Source organism: Falco naumanni, chromosome 6, assembly GCF_017639655.2.
Source record: "Falco naumanni isolate bFalNau1 chromosome 6, bFalNau1.pat, whole genome shotgun sequence".
In the NCBI taxonomy this organism is placed as follows: Eukaryota; Metazoa; Chordata; class Aves; order Falconiformes; family Falconidae; genus Falco; species Falco naumanni.
Window position 1 is genome coordinate 76028670 of NC_054059.1, and position 19271 is coordinate 76047940.

Sequence of the window (19271 nt, forward strand, 5' to 3'; positions counted from 1 at the left end):
GCTTAGCAAGAAAATGTTAATGTTTATGCATTATTTAGTCCCAGTATTGCCAAGGATTCTGCCCACACAGAGTCCCAACAGATGCTAAACAGATAGAAAGGCTGCCAAAAGCTGAAAGCATTGCGGTGTCTCCATCTCACATTCAGTGCCATTTAAATTCAGGTGTTAATCTATGCCCAGTTTACTGGAATCTACCCAGCTGACAAAAGGAGGTCACGTTTTCATGTTTCGGACTCCCAAAATCTTTTTTTTAATGTATATTAACTAATTTCTGTTAACTTCTAGTTTGTAATGTTACTTAAATTCTGTTAAGTAAGAATAAACAGATGTAAAAGAAACCCTGAAAAGATAATTCTTTGCCTTTTCTCTGTTTATAGTTGTATAGAACACTAGCTTATGCACCAGAGGTCTGTAGAGGCTCTTCAGAACTTGCAGAAGATTTAAGGATGATTAAGATGATAAAATGTTTGTGTCCACATAAAATAAATATGAAAGATGGATGAATGTTCTGCACTTTCACTTGAAAGTAGTGGGAATGTGCTGGTTTAAATGCACTGAATATACTGATAATTTAAACTCTTTATCAAAGATTTAAAAACTGTTTACTCTGCAAAACTGTCACATGAGTAAAGATATATAGGAATATTAGAACTTTATGTCCCCTAAGTAATATATCATTTTTCTGCTTAGTGAACTGTAGAAAACATAGATGATCTAAGAAGGCTTAATAAAAATATTCTTGTATAAATCATCCTAAACTGGGATGCAGAAGTCTTAATGAAAAATTACTCTTTTATACATGTTTGAGGAAATCATTATGAAGAGAGGGTTAAAACTCAGCAGAGATTATTATTTTTTTTCCTAATTTATATGGGAAGGTTCCCCCTTTGTATCTAGCACTGTTAAAAAGTATACCTCACACCCTCAGGAGCAAGTTATTACCCTCATTCAAAGAAACCTTTACAGAGGATAAATTGCATATTTTACAGATTCATGGAAGGGCTGAGGTGTCCCGTTAGGTCCCATGGAATTGATTTTGTCTAGGTTGTCTAAATGTACCCTTAATTTATCGTTCTCACTTAGGGTGTCTTGGTTTCTCCATGCTTTCCCACAGGTCTCAGGGCCCTGTGATTCCTGGAGGCTGGCCAGTAAAGACCAAGGCAAAGCCGGCGTTGAGTACCTTGGCCTTCTCCGTGCCCTTTGTCACCAGGTCCCCTGCCCCGTTCAACAGCCAGTCCATGTTTTCTCCCCCCAGTCTGTCTCTTACTGCCGATGTACCCGCTGAAGTCCTTCCTCTTGCCTTTTCATTTCCTCACTGGATGCAGCTCCAGAGGGGCTTTGGCTGTTCGAACCTTTTCAAATGCTATATTGTTTCTGACTACTTAAAAAAATGTGGACGGGTTTCCTCTTTAGCTGGTGTCTTATGATCACTGAAGACTGAAATGCAGTTAGTTATAGTTGAAATAAGGGAATGACTGTTTCTGAGGATCAGCTTCCTCCTGTTTATGAAGGTGTTTTTTAGGAGCTTCATCTTCTTCCCGTGACAAAAGCAATTGCGCTTTCCGAATGCTTGGAGCTCCTTTATCAGATAAAGGAGAAAGCATATTGTAAATTGGGTAAAAATGGCAGGGAGAAATACTTTTTCAGCTGGTTCTACCAAATGAAAAAGAGAAAATGTAAAGGCAAGTCCCCCCTTCCTAAATCTCTGTATTAAAGTTGCCAGGTGGCATCACCTTTAGCAATGACGGTTACATAGGTAGAATGCAAATGGTGTGTTACTCTTCAGCTGTATTACAGAACATGCCCTGGAAGCAGTGATTTAAGGGGTAATAGAGGCACTCGACAACTCTTAATGAAAGCAGTAGCTTGGTAATCGCACATTTCCAAGCCTCTCAAGAGGTTCAAAAATGAAGAGAAGTTCACTAGAGCGTTCTTCTTACCTTCTTGTTCTTGCGAATGGAAATGAGCTCCGTTGCCTGCCTGGTAGCAACGTTAGCCAAGAGGCAAGTGCTGAAAGAAACAACAGCAAGCTGAAGCAGTGGTTGGTGTAGAAGTGGGAGGACTTGTTAGAAGCAACAGGGAACTTGGCCTCCGTGGCCTGTTTCGCAAGAATGTGTAAATATTAAAAAATTATTAAAACAATGTAATGGAACAAGAAGCCAGAAGGGTCTCCTTATGGATTCGGTTTCTTAGCAAAGGCAAAAGCTGAATTTTATTTGAGTTTTGAAAACCTTTTGATGAACCCTGGGCTTTGAGCGCAGCTGGGGTGATTTATGGCTTTGTGATTTCAGTCTGTAACAGGCAGAACTTTGCTAGTTTGTGCTGCAGTTTTGAATTTTTGAGGTTTCAGATGTGAGTCATTAGCTTTCTCAGCCCTTTACTTAAATCTTTTAGCAGATACAGTTTTCTCCCAGCTGTTCATTCAGACATTTCAGATACATAAAAATTAAGCAAAACAAAGCAACCCTGCAGTGTGCTGAAGAGGGTTCAAATACATAGAAGTGAGTCCTAGTTTCAGTTCAGGTTTACTTGCCTACTTTATCGAATGTTGTCATTTTCAAGTACACATGTAGTATTTTTGAGAGGAACCAAAGCTGGTAGAATAGCAATTTCTCATACTTCATCTAAGCACAGGGTAAGCAGGCTGTGCCTTGAAGAGATCATAGCTGCTTGCTTTGGTGGTTTTAAATAGTACGCCTGTGCAAAGTTAACATAGTTAAAATAGTATTTTGCATATTGCTCCTAATTTGAGTCGTGCTAAAGCACAGAAAGCATGTGAAGCACTGCTTGGGTCTCAGCTGGAAGGTTTATCAGTTTAACTAGAGTTAGCATGACACTGGTTATCACCAGAGTTAGCAGCTACTTTGTGTTCCTTTGGTAGCACACGGACCAAAATGCATTAATGTTAGTCATTCTTACCTCCCTCCCAATTCATTTGCAGTTATTTACAACAACTCATAGAGAAATTCCGTGAAACATCTTGTAAACACATTGCTGATGTGGATACAGATGGCCAAGTGTTACTTTGGGGGTGGTAATGAAGGACGGTTGAAATGAGTTAGCCAGTGCGTCCTCTGTGACTGCCAACGTGCTAGTCCATGAAGTGTGCCTGGAAGCTCTGTCCCTGAGGCCAGCTCTCATGGGGAAGCTTGTGTCCGCGCTAATAAACTCTCCTAGTCTGTAGGCAGGGTGGAGGTATGGAACTGCCACCTGGAAATGGACCGTGGAGGGCTTTCATTCGAAAGGGGGGTGCCTGGGGATTGCTTGGAAGAGTGCTAGTTGGGCCCGACCAAAACCTTCCCAGGGACCTTTCTAACAATTTAACAACGTACGCAATATTAGTGCCTGGGAACATTTCCCCGGAAGCATTTAATATGTGAGTATTGGTATAGCCTCAGTGTCTTTCAGGATGTTGTCAATGTCTTGTTTTTCATTAACTCAAAAAAAAATATCTACTTGTAGGAAATTCAACATATATTTGCTATATAAGCATGAAATATCCCATATATTCCTGTTTCACTGTCAACTTGTATGTGTGTTGAGCACTAACGTCTATTGATGGCCAAAGCTTTCCTTGACGGTTTGTCAGGAACCTTCTCTGCAATATGAATCTCATGGCTCAATGCAGACAAGACATAAGATCTGTTTTGGCCTGATGCCAAGAGAGCTGACAGGGAAAAAAATATTCTAGAGAATAAGTAAACATCATTCTTGAATCAGAAACTGCTAGTTGCAGCACCAAGCGTATTTTACAGGAAGCAAAAGGAAATTCAGTGTGCTCTTCAATTTGTGCTGCACAACAATAAAAATTCACATTAACACAACATTTTTATGGTAGGATGCTTTGATCTTGAAAATGCAGCCACAGTTCATGGTTGATGCCAAGCATATGCTGACACAGCGATGGCCTCTCTCATTGATTCCACAAACGAAAGTGTTGTGTTCTTGAGAAATAAGTCTGATTTCCACGTGCAAAGCCACACGTGTCGCACATGGAGCTTCCTCTGTTTGCTGTATCTACTCTCTCCTGGAGTCTCTTCTCTTGAAACTGGCTGGCTGGCAGGGTGATACATGCAGTGAGTATCAGAACGTGTTTTCCCACTTTGGTGAAAGCAGACGTACTTCTGAAGAAGAGTAATCTGGGAGCTACCTCAGTGTGGTGGTTAAAAACATATCCCGTTGCAGGTTTGAATTTCAAAAGAAGAATATTCTTTTGTGCCTTACTAAACTAAGGCCTTAATGCCCGTGAAAGGTAATAATACAGCCTAATTTCTCTCACATTCATTCCGGGGCACAGTTCTAAAAATTGTTACTTTCAGATACTAGTATTGAAACTGTCTCAGTGCCTAAAAAGTCACCGTGTTTCTCTTTTTTTCTTTTTCTTTTCTTTTTTTTCCAGCTGTGGGACCTACTGCAGAAGTTGCAGTTCATCATGACGTACATTGCTCCCTGGCAGATTGCCTGGGGGTCATCGTTCCATGTTTTCGCTCAGCTCTTTGCAATACCTCATATCCTTTGTAAATTTTTCTTTATTCTTAAATTCCTCTTCGTGTATGTAACTTATTTACAGTGTTTGAACAAGGTGCGAAATTCCTAGGTAACTTACTTTAAAAAGTGAAAAAGCTTGGGGCATCCCCTGAGAAACACCGTTTTCTCTCTTTCTTGGCTGCATGGGATGGGAAACTGGGAAGCTGAACTCGGAGTCCCACTGGTCTGTTTATGCCCGCTCACCTCCCACCCGGCCACGTTCTGCAGATGGCTCCCACAGCCCTCAGCACTCACTTTCGATGCATCCAGAAAGAAACGTAACTGACACATTAGCTCCGACTTGGGTAAACTGTTACGTGTGCAGAAGCTAGTTCTGTAAATTGCTGGGCATGTGGCTGACAGAGCTCTAAACTATGAAGTTACTGTCTTCAGTTGCTTCTAGTTGGTGTCTCAGATACAAATTCATTTCAGGGGGCCAATTTCTGTTGCGACTGTCCAGATTTTCTTTTTTTTCCCCGTTTCTGAAGCGGCTGGATTTTAACATTGTAATGTACATTTTCGGTGTGGTGTGAGAAGTGTTCTCCTTTTTAACGTTTCCACTCTGTTTTATGGGTAACTATATGTTCATCGACACGAAAGCAGTCCTTGGGAAACACTTGGTGTCTGTTTCAGTGTTCAGTTTCAGTGCCTGTTCCAGGGCTGTGAATGTTGGTTTTGTGGATATGGAGAGTAAAACACAGAGTTCGATGAACCCCAGATGTCTGTAAAGCTAAATTTTTAATTTTTTTTTAACAAAAATTTTTCACCTTGAAGTCTAATTCAGTTGGAAACGTGATTTAATACAGGAAAAAGACAAAAAATGAAATGGAACACCTTGACTGAATAAATTTTAACTTTATTGGCATTTAAAGCATTTTCAGAAGCTAACCCTTCTTCTTTCTCTCCCAATAAAGTTGTAGAAGAAGAGTTGATAAAGTGGGTTTAGTTCAGACCTACTGAAGAGTTTACTCTGTACTGTTTATTAGATATATGAACTTAAATCTTTGTCCCTTTTATCCCATAGTGTTTCTTTCCTCCCTTGAGTGATTTCTTCCCTCTGCTCTTTGCTGTGATATATTGAATCATATGCAGCGTTGATTAACAGCGCTTATGTTTCTAGATGGGAATAATAAACGGGAGTCTTGGATAGAGGGAAGTACAGGCAGAGTAACTCCCAGAGGGAAAGCTTTAGATTGTCTATTTATGAAAGGAAACCATTATAAAAACAGTAATCTGTCTGAGCATCTTGACTGATTTGTAGCAAATTATTCCAGAGTTTCACATCAAAAAAATTAATTTCCTCTCTGTTGTAGGTGTGAATTGCAGGATAAGTGTATATAAAGTTATTTAGCAAAACACTTAAGAACTGAGATTATATTTCAATGAATTTCCCTTTGGTCGCAAGTGTTTTGTGTAGTGGTAACTTTGCTCTTGATAAAAGTACCAATTAAGCTTTGCAAAATGGAAAGTAGTTAAATAAGCAGGGTTTAGCGTATTTACACAGTTAAAGTGATCTAGACTAGCTTTCTATTATTTATATTTTAGCGTGCTTTGTAAATGCAAATCTGTTTTAAGGTAGTGTTGCAATTAAGGTACTGGTTAAATGTCCAAGTGACTATTCCCACAACAATAACTCTGCCTTTTTGCACAGGATTTTTATTTGTTGTTACTGTAACTCTGCAAACAGTAATGATGAATGCACGCTGCCATTCGCAGAGGCCCTAAGCCTGCCAATTCTTTGCAGAGTTAATTATTTGTGGCTCTTAATTGCCTCAATCATATCTGCAAATGGGACATAAATTTTTAAATTTTGAAGTGCTTCAGTGAACTTTTGCCATAGAGCTCAGTGATATGAGTACTTTGGCGTGCTTTAATGTATTCGATTCTGGTGCGCAGGGCAGCACGGCTGGAGCTTTGCCTGGAAGAGGTCATGGAGCCTCCACCGTTAGAAATCTTCAGGAATTTAGACAGATGTCTACCAGGAGTTGTACAGGTTTAGCTGATCCTGCCTTGTGGCTCCTAGATGGACTGGGTGACCCCTCAAGAACCCTCCTAAATCCTCAAAAGACCAGGAATGAGAATGGGCTTCTGGCTTGAGGACAGATCTTCCACTTCACTTCCCAGTGTTTAAATGGGTAAGACGAGGTTGTGTGTTTGCAATTATCAGTGCACTGAGAAAGTCAATGTAGTTTGTAGTTAGTGGAGGATTTTACCCAGTAATTGAGTAGTGAGATTTGAAAAGAAAGGATTTTCTAGTTCAGATTATCCTGTTTATGAGAGTTTCTGCTTTTGGTTGTTCCAGAGTTACAGCTCTAACATCAGAAAAGGAAGCTCTGTGACACCTGGTTTTCCCATCCTCTGGGTGATCGTGTGCCTGGAACTGACCAGACATTTTTGGTCTATAGTAACTGCAATTAAAAATGTGGGTTTTGAGAAACAGAAGATTTGGGCCGGCCTTACAGCATAGTTTTGTGTTAAAAGAAGGGGGTGGAAGATTTTGAAAATGTCAGTCTTTCAGTTACTTGCTTCGAGCTGATTTGAATTTAAACAGATGCTTAAATTATAAGAATTAATCCTCAAAGACTGTTCTTTTTCTTGTTGAAGAGTTTTTAGTTATTTTTTCTCAAAATTTATTTTGGCTATCCTAAAAAGAAAATCTGTTATTCACAAAGAAACAAGTTCCACTTCTGCAGAGTATCACTGAACAAAGGTGGTACGTGGGAAACCTGACTTGGAACATAGAGTAAGAAAGTACGCCTGTTAAGTTATATTTTTTACTTAGGCATAATTAAAGCATTGGTATATATATATATAAAAATTACCTAATAAAAGCAGGCTGGATACCATCAAATAAAATAACCCTGATGACAGATAACTGCCCACTGTACACATCAACCACGTGTAAGGGAGTCAGGTGCTGTTACTTGCTCTCATGACTCTCTTCCCTGTATGAAACAATTAGTTAAAATCACTCTTACACAAGTCGAGTGGGAAATGTCTTCCAGTGTACATTTAGTAGAGTATTATGACTTCTAGCAAAAATAAAACTGTTGCTACTGGTCATGTCTTAGACAGAAACAGTTCACAGTGGAGTCTTGAATGTCTTAACTCATGATGGTGGGAATTTGTAAATCAATGATGACATTAGAACTCACTTTAGAAAACTTGACTTGCTGTCCTTATCTGTCTTGCTTGTTCTCTTTTTGTCTTCTCAGCTCCCATGCCTCTTTCCCTTATCTGACACTTGTAAATACTTGTTCATCTTTCACAGCCATGCCAGTTGTCACTGCAGTGTAATGTGACAGTTTAACTTTTTTGATGCACCTGCTCCCTGATCTGTGCTCTCTGTTGCTTTTTGAACTTTAGACACTGAGGGCAGCTCATTTTCTAATCTCTCTAATGCACAAAGACACTATTCCAGACCACTCTCTGTTAATAAGTTGGAGGGATTTGAGAGAGATCTTCCAGCAAATATTTGTTTGTAGATCTCACAAATTGCTTTGATAGCATGGCTAGCTAGCCTTTTTATGGAAGTATTGTACCACAAGGGATGCTACGTGTGTTGACGTGTTTTTTGTAAAGTTTCAGAGACTCTGGGACACACATACAGGATATTATTGTAAAAGACTAAGCTAAAAGACTGTGGTTATTGGGTGATTTGACCTTAATTTTAGTTTGAGATGCACCTGGTCACTGCTTTGATAGTGGCTCCTTAGTTCATGGCTTCTTTACTTAGCAGCTTCCTCCCAAGAGGGTTGTAGGGAAGGGCAACTGGTCTCTATGCCAACTGGGAAACCTTTTTCCTGAGATTTCATGAATGTAGTATGAATTAATGAAGAATTAAAGCCTAACATTTAATTTGCTTGTTTTTTGTTTTTGTTTTTTTAAATCATGCTCCTTTTAACTTGCTTCTTTTTCTGTGTCTTTATCTATCTCCTAACTTGCTTTCCAGCAATCTGAAATACGACTTTACATTTAAAGCAAGCTATGGATTCGGGCATTTGTTGTGATGTTTATATGTGATAGTTACTATTCCCCTGTCCTCACCTTCTTGTTTTATATATATTTCAAAAAGTATGAAATGCTGAACATTCTTTACCTTTCAGTCAGCATGGAATACTAAATTGTCACTAAGAATTAACGTGAAAGCATGATTTTAAGCCTGCAGGCTGGATTATAGAGGCATACATGTTTCTCCACATACTAGGTCATACCAAAATAAGCAGAGACACACGGAATGGAATACCATTGGGAGCAAGAGTCCAATGCAAAGAATGAAGAATTTTCAAGGAAGTGGTGTTTGGGGTGTGTGGTGTTGTAAACGCCGTGTCAGGCTCTGGAAGGGCACGTTGTGTTCTAGAAGGTACGCTAGGGAGCTGGAAGAGGGTGCTTCCTCCTCTGCCTGTGCTCAGGGTCTGTCCTCAGGCAGCACTTAGGCAGGGTCACCCTGCTAATAACATACTCCATTCAGACACGTTCCCTCCCTTACAACTGATACTTGCTGGTAATTGGCAATTTCATTCCGTCTGCCTTCCTTTCCTTTCCATACCGCCTCTTTGGTAAAATAACACACAAAAAAGCAAAGATAAACTGTTCAAAGAGCTGCCTCAACAGTGGTTGAAAAGTATAATGAAATCATTTGTGTTACCTTAACTTGTAATTTTCAGACTCTGCTATGCTTTTTTTTCAAACTCTGGCCACTTCAGTCTTTTCTACACCACTGAGTCCGTTTCTTGGTAGCGTCATCTTTATCGCATCGTATGCAAGACCGATCAAGTTCTGGGAGAAAAACTACAAGTAAGGCTATTCAGAAATTTTCTACGTTTGTTTATTTGTAAAGGTTTTACTCTCATTAGTTTAATTTCTGGAGGCACTTTTCTCTGTGAAGGTAATCCTTAAACTGTTGTAGGGCATGAGAGATTAATCTTTGAATCTTGATTCTGGTGTTTCACTATTTCATGTTTATTTGGTTATCTCTGAAAATGTATTTAAACAAGTATTATTATGTTATAGATGAGGTATCGTTTTTCATTCGTTGTATAGACACAACAAAGCTGTGCAAAAAAAAAAGAAATCAGTAAAACTCCCTGTTTTCAGCCTTTTTTGTCTTGATAGCTACTGTTAGCAACTAAATGTGTGAAGCCTTTGGCACTAGTCAGGCTGCATTAATATAATTTATACTAGCCTGATTAAATGTTACCGTTTGGGATGTGGCAGGCAGCTCTCGTAGTGAAGTGATGATGAGTGTGCATTGTCATTGCTTCCTACATCTGATCTTGCAGTTTGACTTAAGAATCGGTTCCTTGTTTCAGGTTTTAGCTGCCATTCATTCAGTTTGACAAGGATGTAAATGTAGAATGTTGAAAAGATTAAATAAAGACCTTCTGCTCCTTCTACCTAGTAGGATTTGAAAGCTTTTGGTAACTGGGATCTAATGGACTCCCATCAAGAGTACTGGAGACAGGGTAACACTTCCCTTTCCAGATGGAGGTAGTCTTTGTAAGGAGTGAATGAATGGTCTGCAACGTTAGGGGCTGGATTCACTGACTAAGGGATGTCCTTTGAGTTCTGTACTCTGGGCAGTGCATGAGCTCTTCACCCCCTACTAACGTGTAACCAGGCTCGGAGTAACTTACTGCAGCTGCAGAATAGCGGTGTGAGGCACAAAGTAAAAATTATGTTGGACAGATCGAGGCTTGGCTGGAGCAGTGAGAAGTGCTGTGCACTTACCGCACGTCTTGTGCCGGTGCCACTGGTGCACCTGAGCACCTCAAGAGAATTCAAAACGAGAGATTACAGTGATCGTTTTTTCCATCTTTTAAAGGAAAGGGTCTGATCAATTTGAAGGGTTTTATTTTGATTTGTGACAGTGAGTGAATGTGTACTCATCTATAAAGACATTACTCGGGCAAAGCCAAATCATATAAAAAGGCTTTTATTTATTTCTGAATGTGATAATGTTTGTGAAAACCTTTTGAGGGGAGCAGAGTTTTGTACACTGGGGCCAGATCTTAACAAAATTCTCTCTCGTGCATCTTTTTTTTTTTTTTTTTTTTTTTCCCTGGAGGGGCGTGGGTGGTGTCAGAAAGTTCATTATTTCATAGGAGTGAAGTTGGGAGGAGTCATGGAAAGGCAGGAGGCTACCACTAACACCACAGAGTTTTACATTTTTGGATGAAAACTTTGAATGATATTAATAGAAGTGGAGATTAGAACATCTGTGACATATATACTTCAACCAGAGCATTTTGAAGGCATGTGGCTTCTTTTTTTGTAGGCATTTCACTTCCATACAGCTAGGTTAGTGTAGAATCTGTAGGTTATTGTCGATGGAAATAGAGGGGACTGTTTTCATTTGCTTTTGGTTTGTCTAAGGCTTTTGGGACAAGATGAACAGAAGATGTTCAAAGAAAATTTCAAAAGATGGTTACGCTTGATATTTAAATAAGAGGGGTGTCTTGTTTTGATTAGTACTGACCATCTGTGACTCCCACTAAGGGACATGAGGAAGTCGGTGCTAATAATTTTTAAAAGCAGAGCTAATTATTTTATCCATAAACTTTTAAACCCCAAGTGCAAAAAACCTAATCCTTTTAATACTTTAAACCACCACTATTTGTCCTTTCAAAATAAGCAGTAACTACAACTTTGTCTTTAACTTGAATGCTTGAGTTAGATGCTCTGTGAAAATATCAAGCTTTGTTGTTTGTTAGAAATTCTAGTGGATCCTCTATGATCTTGTCACTTAAAACATAAAAAACTCAACCTTGCCTCTCAAAAACCTTTCAGAAGTAGAAAACAGCCCTGTAGATGATTCAGATAGTCATCAAAGTGAAATAAAAGTTTGCCTGAACCTTTGGCATCCCACAGTATGCACATGTAATGACTCCTGTCTAGCACTTCTGATTCTCCTTTGCCTCACTTTTATTTCAGTATTTCACTGCTCACATGAAGAACTGGCCAGAGCGAGTGAGCATTGGACTGAAAAACTCCTGGTTCATTAAGGGACACAGTGAAAAGACAGAAAAACACAAGGGAAGGGAGTAATTTTGTATTAAGATTATGGACATTTTCTACAAAATACGTTAAATAGTTGAATGAAAGCGAGATGGGTCTTGCCTCACTGCTTTAAATCTTGATGACCCTTCAACATTTAAAAATTCAAAGGGATGGCATAACTGCTTTCTTTAATAGCTGCAGAGGTTAATAGGATTGGGAACTTGAGCAGGAGTGGAAAGTTGTTCTGGCTCCTGCACTGACCTGGCTTTGGGCTGCAGTGCCCCGTGGCCACTGTGAGTTTTCAGGTGCCGTAAGACAAAACAGAGCAAACAGATGGGGAAGCTGGTGTATAGATTTCCTTTCTGGAGTGCGTTGACAGCTTTGCCAAGTTCATCTCAGGGTATTCATGGGAAATTACAGGTTCACTACATTGCGGTCTGAGATACGCTTACATGAAGCAGAAGCTCTGGCAGATATTTTTTTGCCGTTTCCATACTCATTGCCTGTTGACAGGAACTTTTGCCCAGGGGAAAGCTACCTTCAATGTGCTTTATATAGCTTTTTTGTGTTTCCTGATTTGCATACTCATTTTCAAACTTCCTTGCTGTATTGATGACTACATTAAATTATCACATTTATATTAGCTACACACACAAAAACTCATTTACGTTTATATGAAATTAGAGGTAGTCAGTTCCATGATTATATTTTTTTATCATTTAATGTCTTAGTTGGACTAACCGAAAACAATTTTGACAAGCAATCTAGATATCAAAATATCATGGATTTGTTTTTCTTCCAAGTCATAAATTGAGATTGTGTTCTTAGAGTGTCATTTGTGTTCATCGGTATATGCACACTTCACTGTTGTCAAGCAAATTTCATCTTTTCTTTGTTTCACTTAAGGAAAGCTTATTTTTGCCTATCATTTGGGCCAGCAGTGTGAAATCAGATGAGGAGAAGCCATCCAGTTACTTTCTGTAAAGTTGATCCAAAGTTGAAGCTTTGGACATTAGCAAGTAGACAGTACCATGTTTATTGATAGAGCTGGGCTATTAGGCAGGTAGGCTGAGCAGTGAGCAGCCTGCTCCATCTGTCCCTTAAGGTGTCGGCTTGGTTGTCTCTACCTGGTGTTTTCTCAGTGCACATGTGCCTATCTTGCATTTCCAGTGTTTCTTTTAGTCCCACTTTTTCTGTGGGCTAAAGAGGGGTTTGATTCCTCATGTTTCTGAGTGGACATCTGCCACTCTGGATGATGCGAGCTGGAGCTGAAAGGCTTAAGAGAATTAAGATGATGGTTTGTTTGTTTTTTCAAGGAGATGGAGGAACTCAAGTGGGTTAAAAAAAAAAGAAGATTCATTTTCACAGTAAGCAAACTGTGAAATTCCTAGCAAGCTCTTCAAAATTCAGGAGCCATACTGTGCCTGTTTGTGCTCTCGCGGTGTGTGCGCAGAGCATGGGTGTGCTTCCTGCAATCAGCAGATGCTGTTTGTTTATGGGGTGCACTTTGGTACTCACTGCGTGCCGAGCCTAGCACAGCAATACATCACTGAGGTCAGGGATCCTTCGGGCGGGAAAGGGAAGGATGACTTTAAGAAAAAAAATAAAAGAGGCTATAAGGAAGATGAATAAGAACAACTCCTCATGCAGCCACGTTTTTACAGCTTTTGCTGCCATTGTTTTTAAAAAGAGAGGCATGTAAAATCAGAAGGATGGCCTGCTGCTTATGGGCTGGTTGCCTTATGGAAGTCCAATGATGAAAAATTTAATTTCTCTTTTTTTTTTTTTTTTTTTTTTTAAAGTTTGTTGGAACACTGGCTTTGTTCTGCCATTAACCTGGGTCCTGCTTCCCAGTTTGAAAAGTCCTGTTTTAGTCTTTATTTTCACAGCTGTTGGAAAGATTAGGCTGTGGATGTCAGAGAGAGAAAAGGAAATAGCAGTAAATCTTGTTTAATGTATAGGCACTTTAAAGCATAATGTGTTTGTTCAAATGCAGTTGTTCCATTCCTCTGCTTTGCTTTTTTTCTTAAAATACTTTGTCATGCTGCAGCCTGACTCTGTCCCCCTTCTCCCTTCCTCTTATCTTGCTTTGTATCTTGGATATGGCAATGGGCAGAGCAGAGTAGGAAGTTTACTTTCCTTCCCCAGTGGGTCTCACCACTGGATCACGTCGAGCAGCCTGTTCTCCACTGCAGCTGTGACTTGTCCCTGCAAACAGCAAATGCCACCAGGAATTTGGAGATGTCGCTGCCTACAAGCCGCTCATCTCTCCTGCTCCTTCCCGTTGCTTTTCTTTCTCGGTCATCTGGTTTGGTGCCTATTTTTGGGTAAGACACAGCTTGCATTTGCTTTGAAGGGTCTTGAGTGAATTACAGTGTGGTGTAACTGAATTAGCTAGGGGTCTTTAAAGAGGTTATGATTAAAATGACAGTTGTCTCAGAACGGCATTACAGAACGCCTCTCTTTGTTTGAGGATATGTGAGCAGGCTTCTCTTTTCTCCATCTTTTTAAGAAGCGTATCACTATGTTACTGTTCCAGTCATTGTGGTCTGGAAAATAGCCGCCTGTAAGGTTAATACAGCCAGGAACAGAAGGTGAGCACAACCTGCCCTGCCTCAGCTCTGGCATTTTCTTTTTTCCTACCAGCTCACTTAACCTGCCCACCATGGACAGCCTGCAGGTGGAGTGGGAAGACTTTTCCCAATGTGGGCAGAATTTGGGTTGACCCACATCATGCACGTGCGTGGGAAAAGGAGTTGTGAAAAGTACCTGTCTGCTCCCTGCTTTTTCCCCATGAAATAACAGGTCTTCCACTTCCAAATGCTTATTTCTAGCATACCCTTGCTGCATCTGTTTTCCCTGTGAGCCTGCTCATCTGTTACAGCTGCTAAACCCCTGCTCCAAACACAAAACATCACTCGCCCATAACTGTCCGTGGGCCTTCTTTGGGAGCTGCATATTCAGACCTTCCATGTTCTCCTTCTTGGGGCTGGGTTTCTGTTTTTTTAGTCTTTCCTTGCTATGTTGTTTGATTTTTCACATTTTCTTAGACCTCCATAGTGGCGATGTTTACAGAGGAACAACTGCAGCAGATGTTTATAGTTCAGTAATTCCTTGGAAACTGATTTTATAAAGGATACTTTAAAGAATGGTACATTAACCTCTGAAGTCAACAATTACAGCATAACCTAAGCACAGGAGACCCTTTTGCCCCCTAATAGACAGGAGTTAGTGTTTGCCTTATTTCCTCAAATATCTCTTCAGAAATGTGATGTTCTGACTACCATCGCTGTCTGTTCTCTCTTGGAATTGCTTAGGATTCAAACTTTTCTGAGTACTTCCAGCCACCTGGTGTGAAAGAAGCGTTGCAGCCATAAGTTTTACTGTTCGTTGTAATCGGTTTAGTTTCTTCTGAACAGTTTCTCTGCTACTTTTTGTGTTTCTCTCTGGCTGCTTCTATTTCTATACTGTTTTTATGAACGGACCAGAAAGAAGCACAGTATTCCAGTTGCATGACTTGACTTTAGAGTGTGCTGAGGTTCTAGTTCCTTTGTTATCGGCTTTTACTCAGTTTTACAAATGCTAGCCCCTCTGATGATGATGGCTCTTTAGGAGAGGTCTTCACTGAGCTGGCCTCAGGGGTCCTCCAGGCTTTTATTGAGTGTTAAGTTAATTTAGAACTCAGCAAAATACTGTAAATAACTATCAGTGCGTAGGTCAAACCAAAATGGGTGCTTGTTGGTGCCTGGGACTTAGAACAAATAGGACCAGTGAATGAGCGGGTTTTAGTCTGAATTTTTGGTGTGTTCAGATCAGAACGGCTGCCTGGTCTTGTTCACAAAGCACGTGGAATTTGGTGAGGGTCTTTCTGGAGACTTCAAAGGGCTTTAGATCCTTGAGCATCTAGCCTAGGCTGGTACTGAGAGATGCTTAGGCCTGGCTTGGGTGCCCTCGGGCATAGCATTCCTGCTGACTGTGGTGGCACTCCCTCGCTGGCAGTGTTGCAAATGCTGCAATGTTAGCAAGTTGCTGCTATTTTTCCATCATTACTCTTCTCTTATAACTGGTAGATTTCCCAATAAAGATGATTCTTTTCAGGAAAAAATGTTCCTCCATTGAAACGCTGAATATAAACTAGTCTTTGGGAAGTTGCGCCCCATTCTCCAGGCACATGTGTGGCCGTGTTTCTGGCATTGGGGCAGAAAATAGAGAAAACCAAAAACATTTGAAGAACAGAACATCTTTGTCCATACTTCAGCCTTAGTTCTTCATGAGCCCTCTGAAGTTACATGTTATTCATGAGACTTGACTCATCTGACTGTTTTCTCGAGACCCTTCCCCGTCTCTCCTTCCAGCTGTAGTGCCCACCTGCCATACATCTTCACATTGCAAACCACCGGGATTTCCCATGGGCTGGTACCTGCAGCACTTGCCTGGTTTGGGAGTCTTCGATCCCTTTCAGCAGCTGTGTAGGGCTTTGAGGAGTGACAAAGCCACAACATTCAGGTGTGGGAGGTGTTGCTTCAGGTGAAGCCCCAGGCTAAAAGAAACCCTACTAGAAATTATGTTCCCCTCAGTGTCTTGACCTGTTACCTCCCATGGAGTAAGTGACCCTGTGTGCACGTGTGTCCCTTTGGCCACTTGCTGTAGCACGGAGGTATGCACATCTCCTCTCCAACCCAGCCCTCACCTCATCACTTGACTCCGTGTGTGGAGTCACACTGACCTGGGAAAATGTGAGGGCTGTCTGGGGAAGGATGGGCCAGGAAAACCAGGCACCTTTCATCAAATAGATCTGGTATTAAAGTAAGTGTTTTCTGGGTTGCTAAGAGTTTCACACTCAAGGGACACTATACAAAATTCAGAGTTGTATTTTAACTGTTTGGTAGTATCTCTTTAACTGGTAACATCTCCTCTTCTTAAATTTTGCCCCTGGCAGTCAATAAAACAAATTGAGGCTAATTGAATAGGAGCCATATGTGTGATAATTAATTGGGAGTGCATTCTGATTCAGTGCTCTGCAGTTCCCTGCCGAGTTAAAGATGCGTTCACAACTCCAATTCACTGAATCATTCTAAGAGGACAGAATAAAGACAGAAGGGAGGCATCAGAGAGGGAACGCATGCTGAGGCCAGGCAGGAACACAAGCAGAGATCAAAACCACAAGCAGGATAAATGAAAAGGGAAAGGGATGGGCAAAAAAGGAAAAGGCATGCAGTGAAAAATCTAAGAGGATAATGCAACAGACATTGATAAGCAGGAACGCAGACCTATAGAGGGAAAGAAATGATAAGCATGATAGACGAGGACTTTTACAGATACTTGGAAAGGAAGGCAGCAACAGGACGTAAGAGAAAGATGAGAATGGACTCATAAATCAGAAATAGAAAGCATGTAATATTTTAAGGGCTTTCATGGATACACAGCGACACTAAAATTTTATAAGCTGTTCATCTAATGCTAATACAAATTATGTAAATCTAATGAGATCAAGTAAACTCACGCAATTTCTGTCATGTGAAGTATTGAAAACCTGTTGAAATGGATTGACTGAATTTTCATAAGAATAAGAGTTCTCAGCAAGCGTTCATCCCATTCACTTGGATAATGAAGATCACCTCCTGATTTAGATTTTACTGAATCAAATATTTAGGGACAAGCTGAGGTTCGGAGCACTAAACTTAAAACTTCCATTCAACAAGATGCCTCCCCAAGCAACTTGTGTGAAGATGGTAAAAGCTGAGATCACAGAGGAAATGTTCAGCAAGTCTAACTGTTCTAACTGGGGTGATACGTAAATTGTGTACAGCTAGCAGCAGGGAATAATTCATGCTACAGCATGCTCAAGTCCTCGTTGTCTCTTGATGTACCAGGGTATGTACTGGAGCCAAATTTACTCAGGACTTGTAAGAGCAAAATGTAAAATATCTCTCGCTTTTTCTGAGGTAATGCAAAATGCGGAATTATGTCAGCATCGCCACTGAGAATTGTCTCTGAAGCTTTGTGTAAGTTGAGACTAGGTAAATACTGGATGAATGCTAGAGGGATTGTATTTCTTCTTTTAAATCCTTTGACTAGCAGCATTCGCTCTTAAAATACTAGACATTTTTTCAGTCTGAAGAGTACTGTAGAGACTACCGTAGTGACTGCTGTAAATGATTAACACTCTCAGCAGTCCTTGCAAAGAAAAAACAGATATATTAGAAGTTATCCTTGGTTTAGATCCAATTTTGTGTAACTGCACAGTAGCAATAAGGGTTTTTTTCTTCTTCTTCAGTGTATTGCCACTCATGCTGCGCTCAGGTTTATGGTATTGGAATGGCTTGGTTAGCTTCTGGTTTGCCTCCCTGCATCTTTTGGTGAGAAACATGTATATGGAAAACCCTACAGTGAGCTAAACTAATACTTCTGATGTAGGCTTTCGTCGTAAGGTACCAGTCACCAGTCTTAGTCCTATTCTTGTACCTCCTCATACTTTGTTGCCATCTCTACCTCCTAATTCTATTGTTAAGCAGTCATCTTGAGTCTAAAAGTGACAATTAAATATCATAAGGATATGTTATTTTAATATCGCAACCCAAAAAAGCACAAGAGTACTTTGTTATTAGCAGTAAAAAATATTAAGAATTAATTATGAGATGCCTTGCTGTCCTTTCATCTTTTTATGATGTTTAAACAACTTGCATCTCTCTGTGTGGAGTAAAGGAGGTAAACATCTTGTCCTCATTTGCTGAAGCAGCTCCCGACATTTTGGTAATGTTTTGTTGCTGTTTGATCTCGTTCTCTTTTCCTGGTGAAAACTTCACCTGGCCATTTCTCATTACCCCCTTTCTGCTCTCCAGGTCCTTACAGTTTCTCCAGGCTTTTGCCACTTCATTCGTGGGCCCACCAGCCAGTGCAGAGCCCAAGCGAATGGGTCCTGCAGAGCTCTTCGCCCAGAGCTGGGCACAGCGCGGTACCTTTCCTGTAGTTTGCCTTGGCTCACCCGCAGTATTTCAGATGCATGGGTTTGTGTGTAATTAACACATGTGCTTTTAAATGAAGAGTACCTCTATGAATTGGTGACAGTGAGGTATAGCTGTGATGCAGGGTCCTGTGCTAAGCCCCGTCCTGACAGGGATGTCAGGGTCCCAGCCTTTCTTCACTGACACAGGAGGGAGCACAACTATCTCTGTGCAGTTGGCACAATCCTTCCACATAGCTTCTCGTATTGCTTAGTATAATATATCTGAAGCTAGTGATTGAATGCCTTACGAAAGAAAAAGCATACTCAGACAAGGGGAAAGAAGTTAAGTAGCAAGGCAGACAAAAGCAGAGATATCGATGACATTTTGGTAAAGTATTAGTGTATTTAAAAGTACACAGATGCTTAAATGACCTGGCTTACAAATTAGAGGTAAATTCCCCAGCTAAATCTTCGAATGTCAGAACACTTAGTTGGGTTGTTTAATGGATGTTGGGCACTCAGCTTTTGATCTTAGATTCACACTTCTCATTTACATCCCTATTGCTGGAGGAGCAGAGAAATATCATCTTCAGGAAAGGGTTCAGAATATGCCAAACAAACATCCTCACTGGTATCTCAGCAAATGACCACAATGCTGATTTTTACACCTACTTAAAAAAAAAACAAACCACCAAACACACACACACCTCTCCCAGAAAAACAACCCAGCAAACAAACCACAAAAAACCTCAAAAACAAACACAGGAAGCTCTCAGAATTAATTATAAAAACATTTTTA

General features: G+C 40.4%; 1 protein-coding gene across 1 annotated transcript in view; it reads left to right on the forward strand.

The window, feature by feature from the left end:
• Positions 1 to 19271, forward strand: part of PCNX2 (pecanex 2) — a 159806-nt gene that overhangs the window by 94594 nt on the left and 45941 nt on the right. Inside the window, exons 22-23 of the mRNA XM_040597716.1 lie at positions 4400 to 4508; positions 9195 to 9324. Coding sequence (XP_040453650.1) covers positions 4400 to 4508; positions 9195 to 9324 — 239 coding nt within the window. The remainder of the gene's footprint in view (positions 1 to 4399; positions 4509 to 9194; positions 9325 to 19271) is intronic.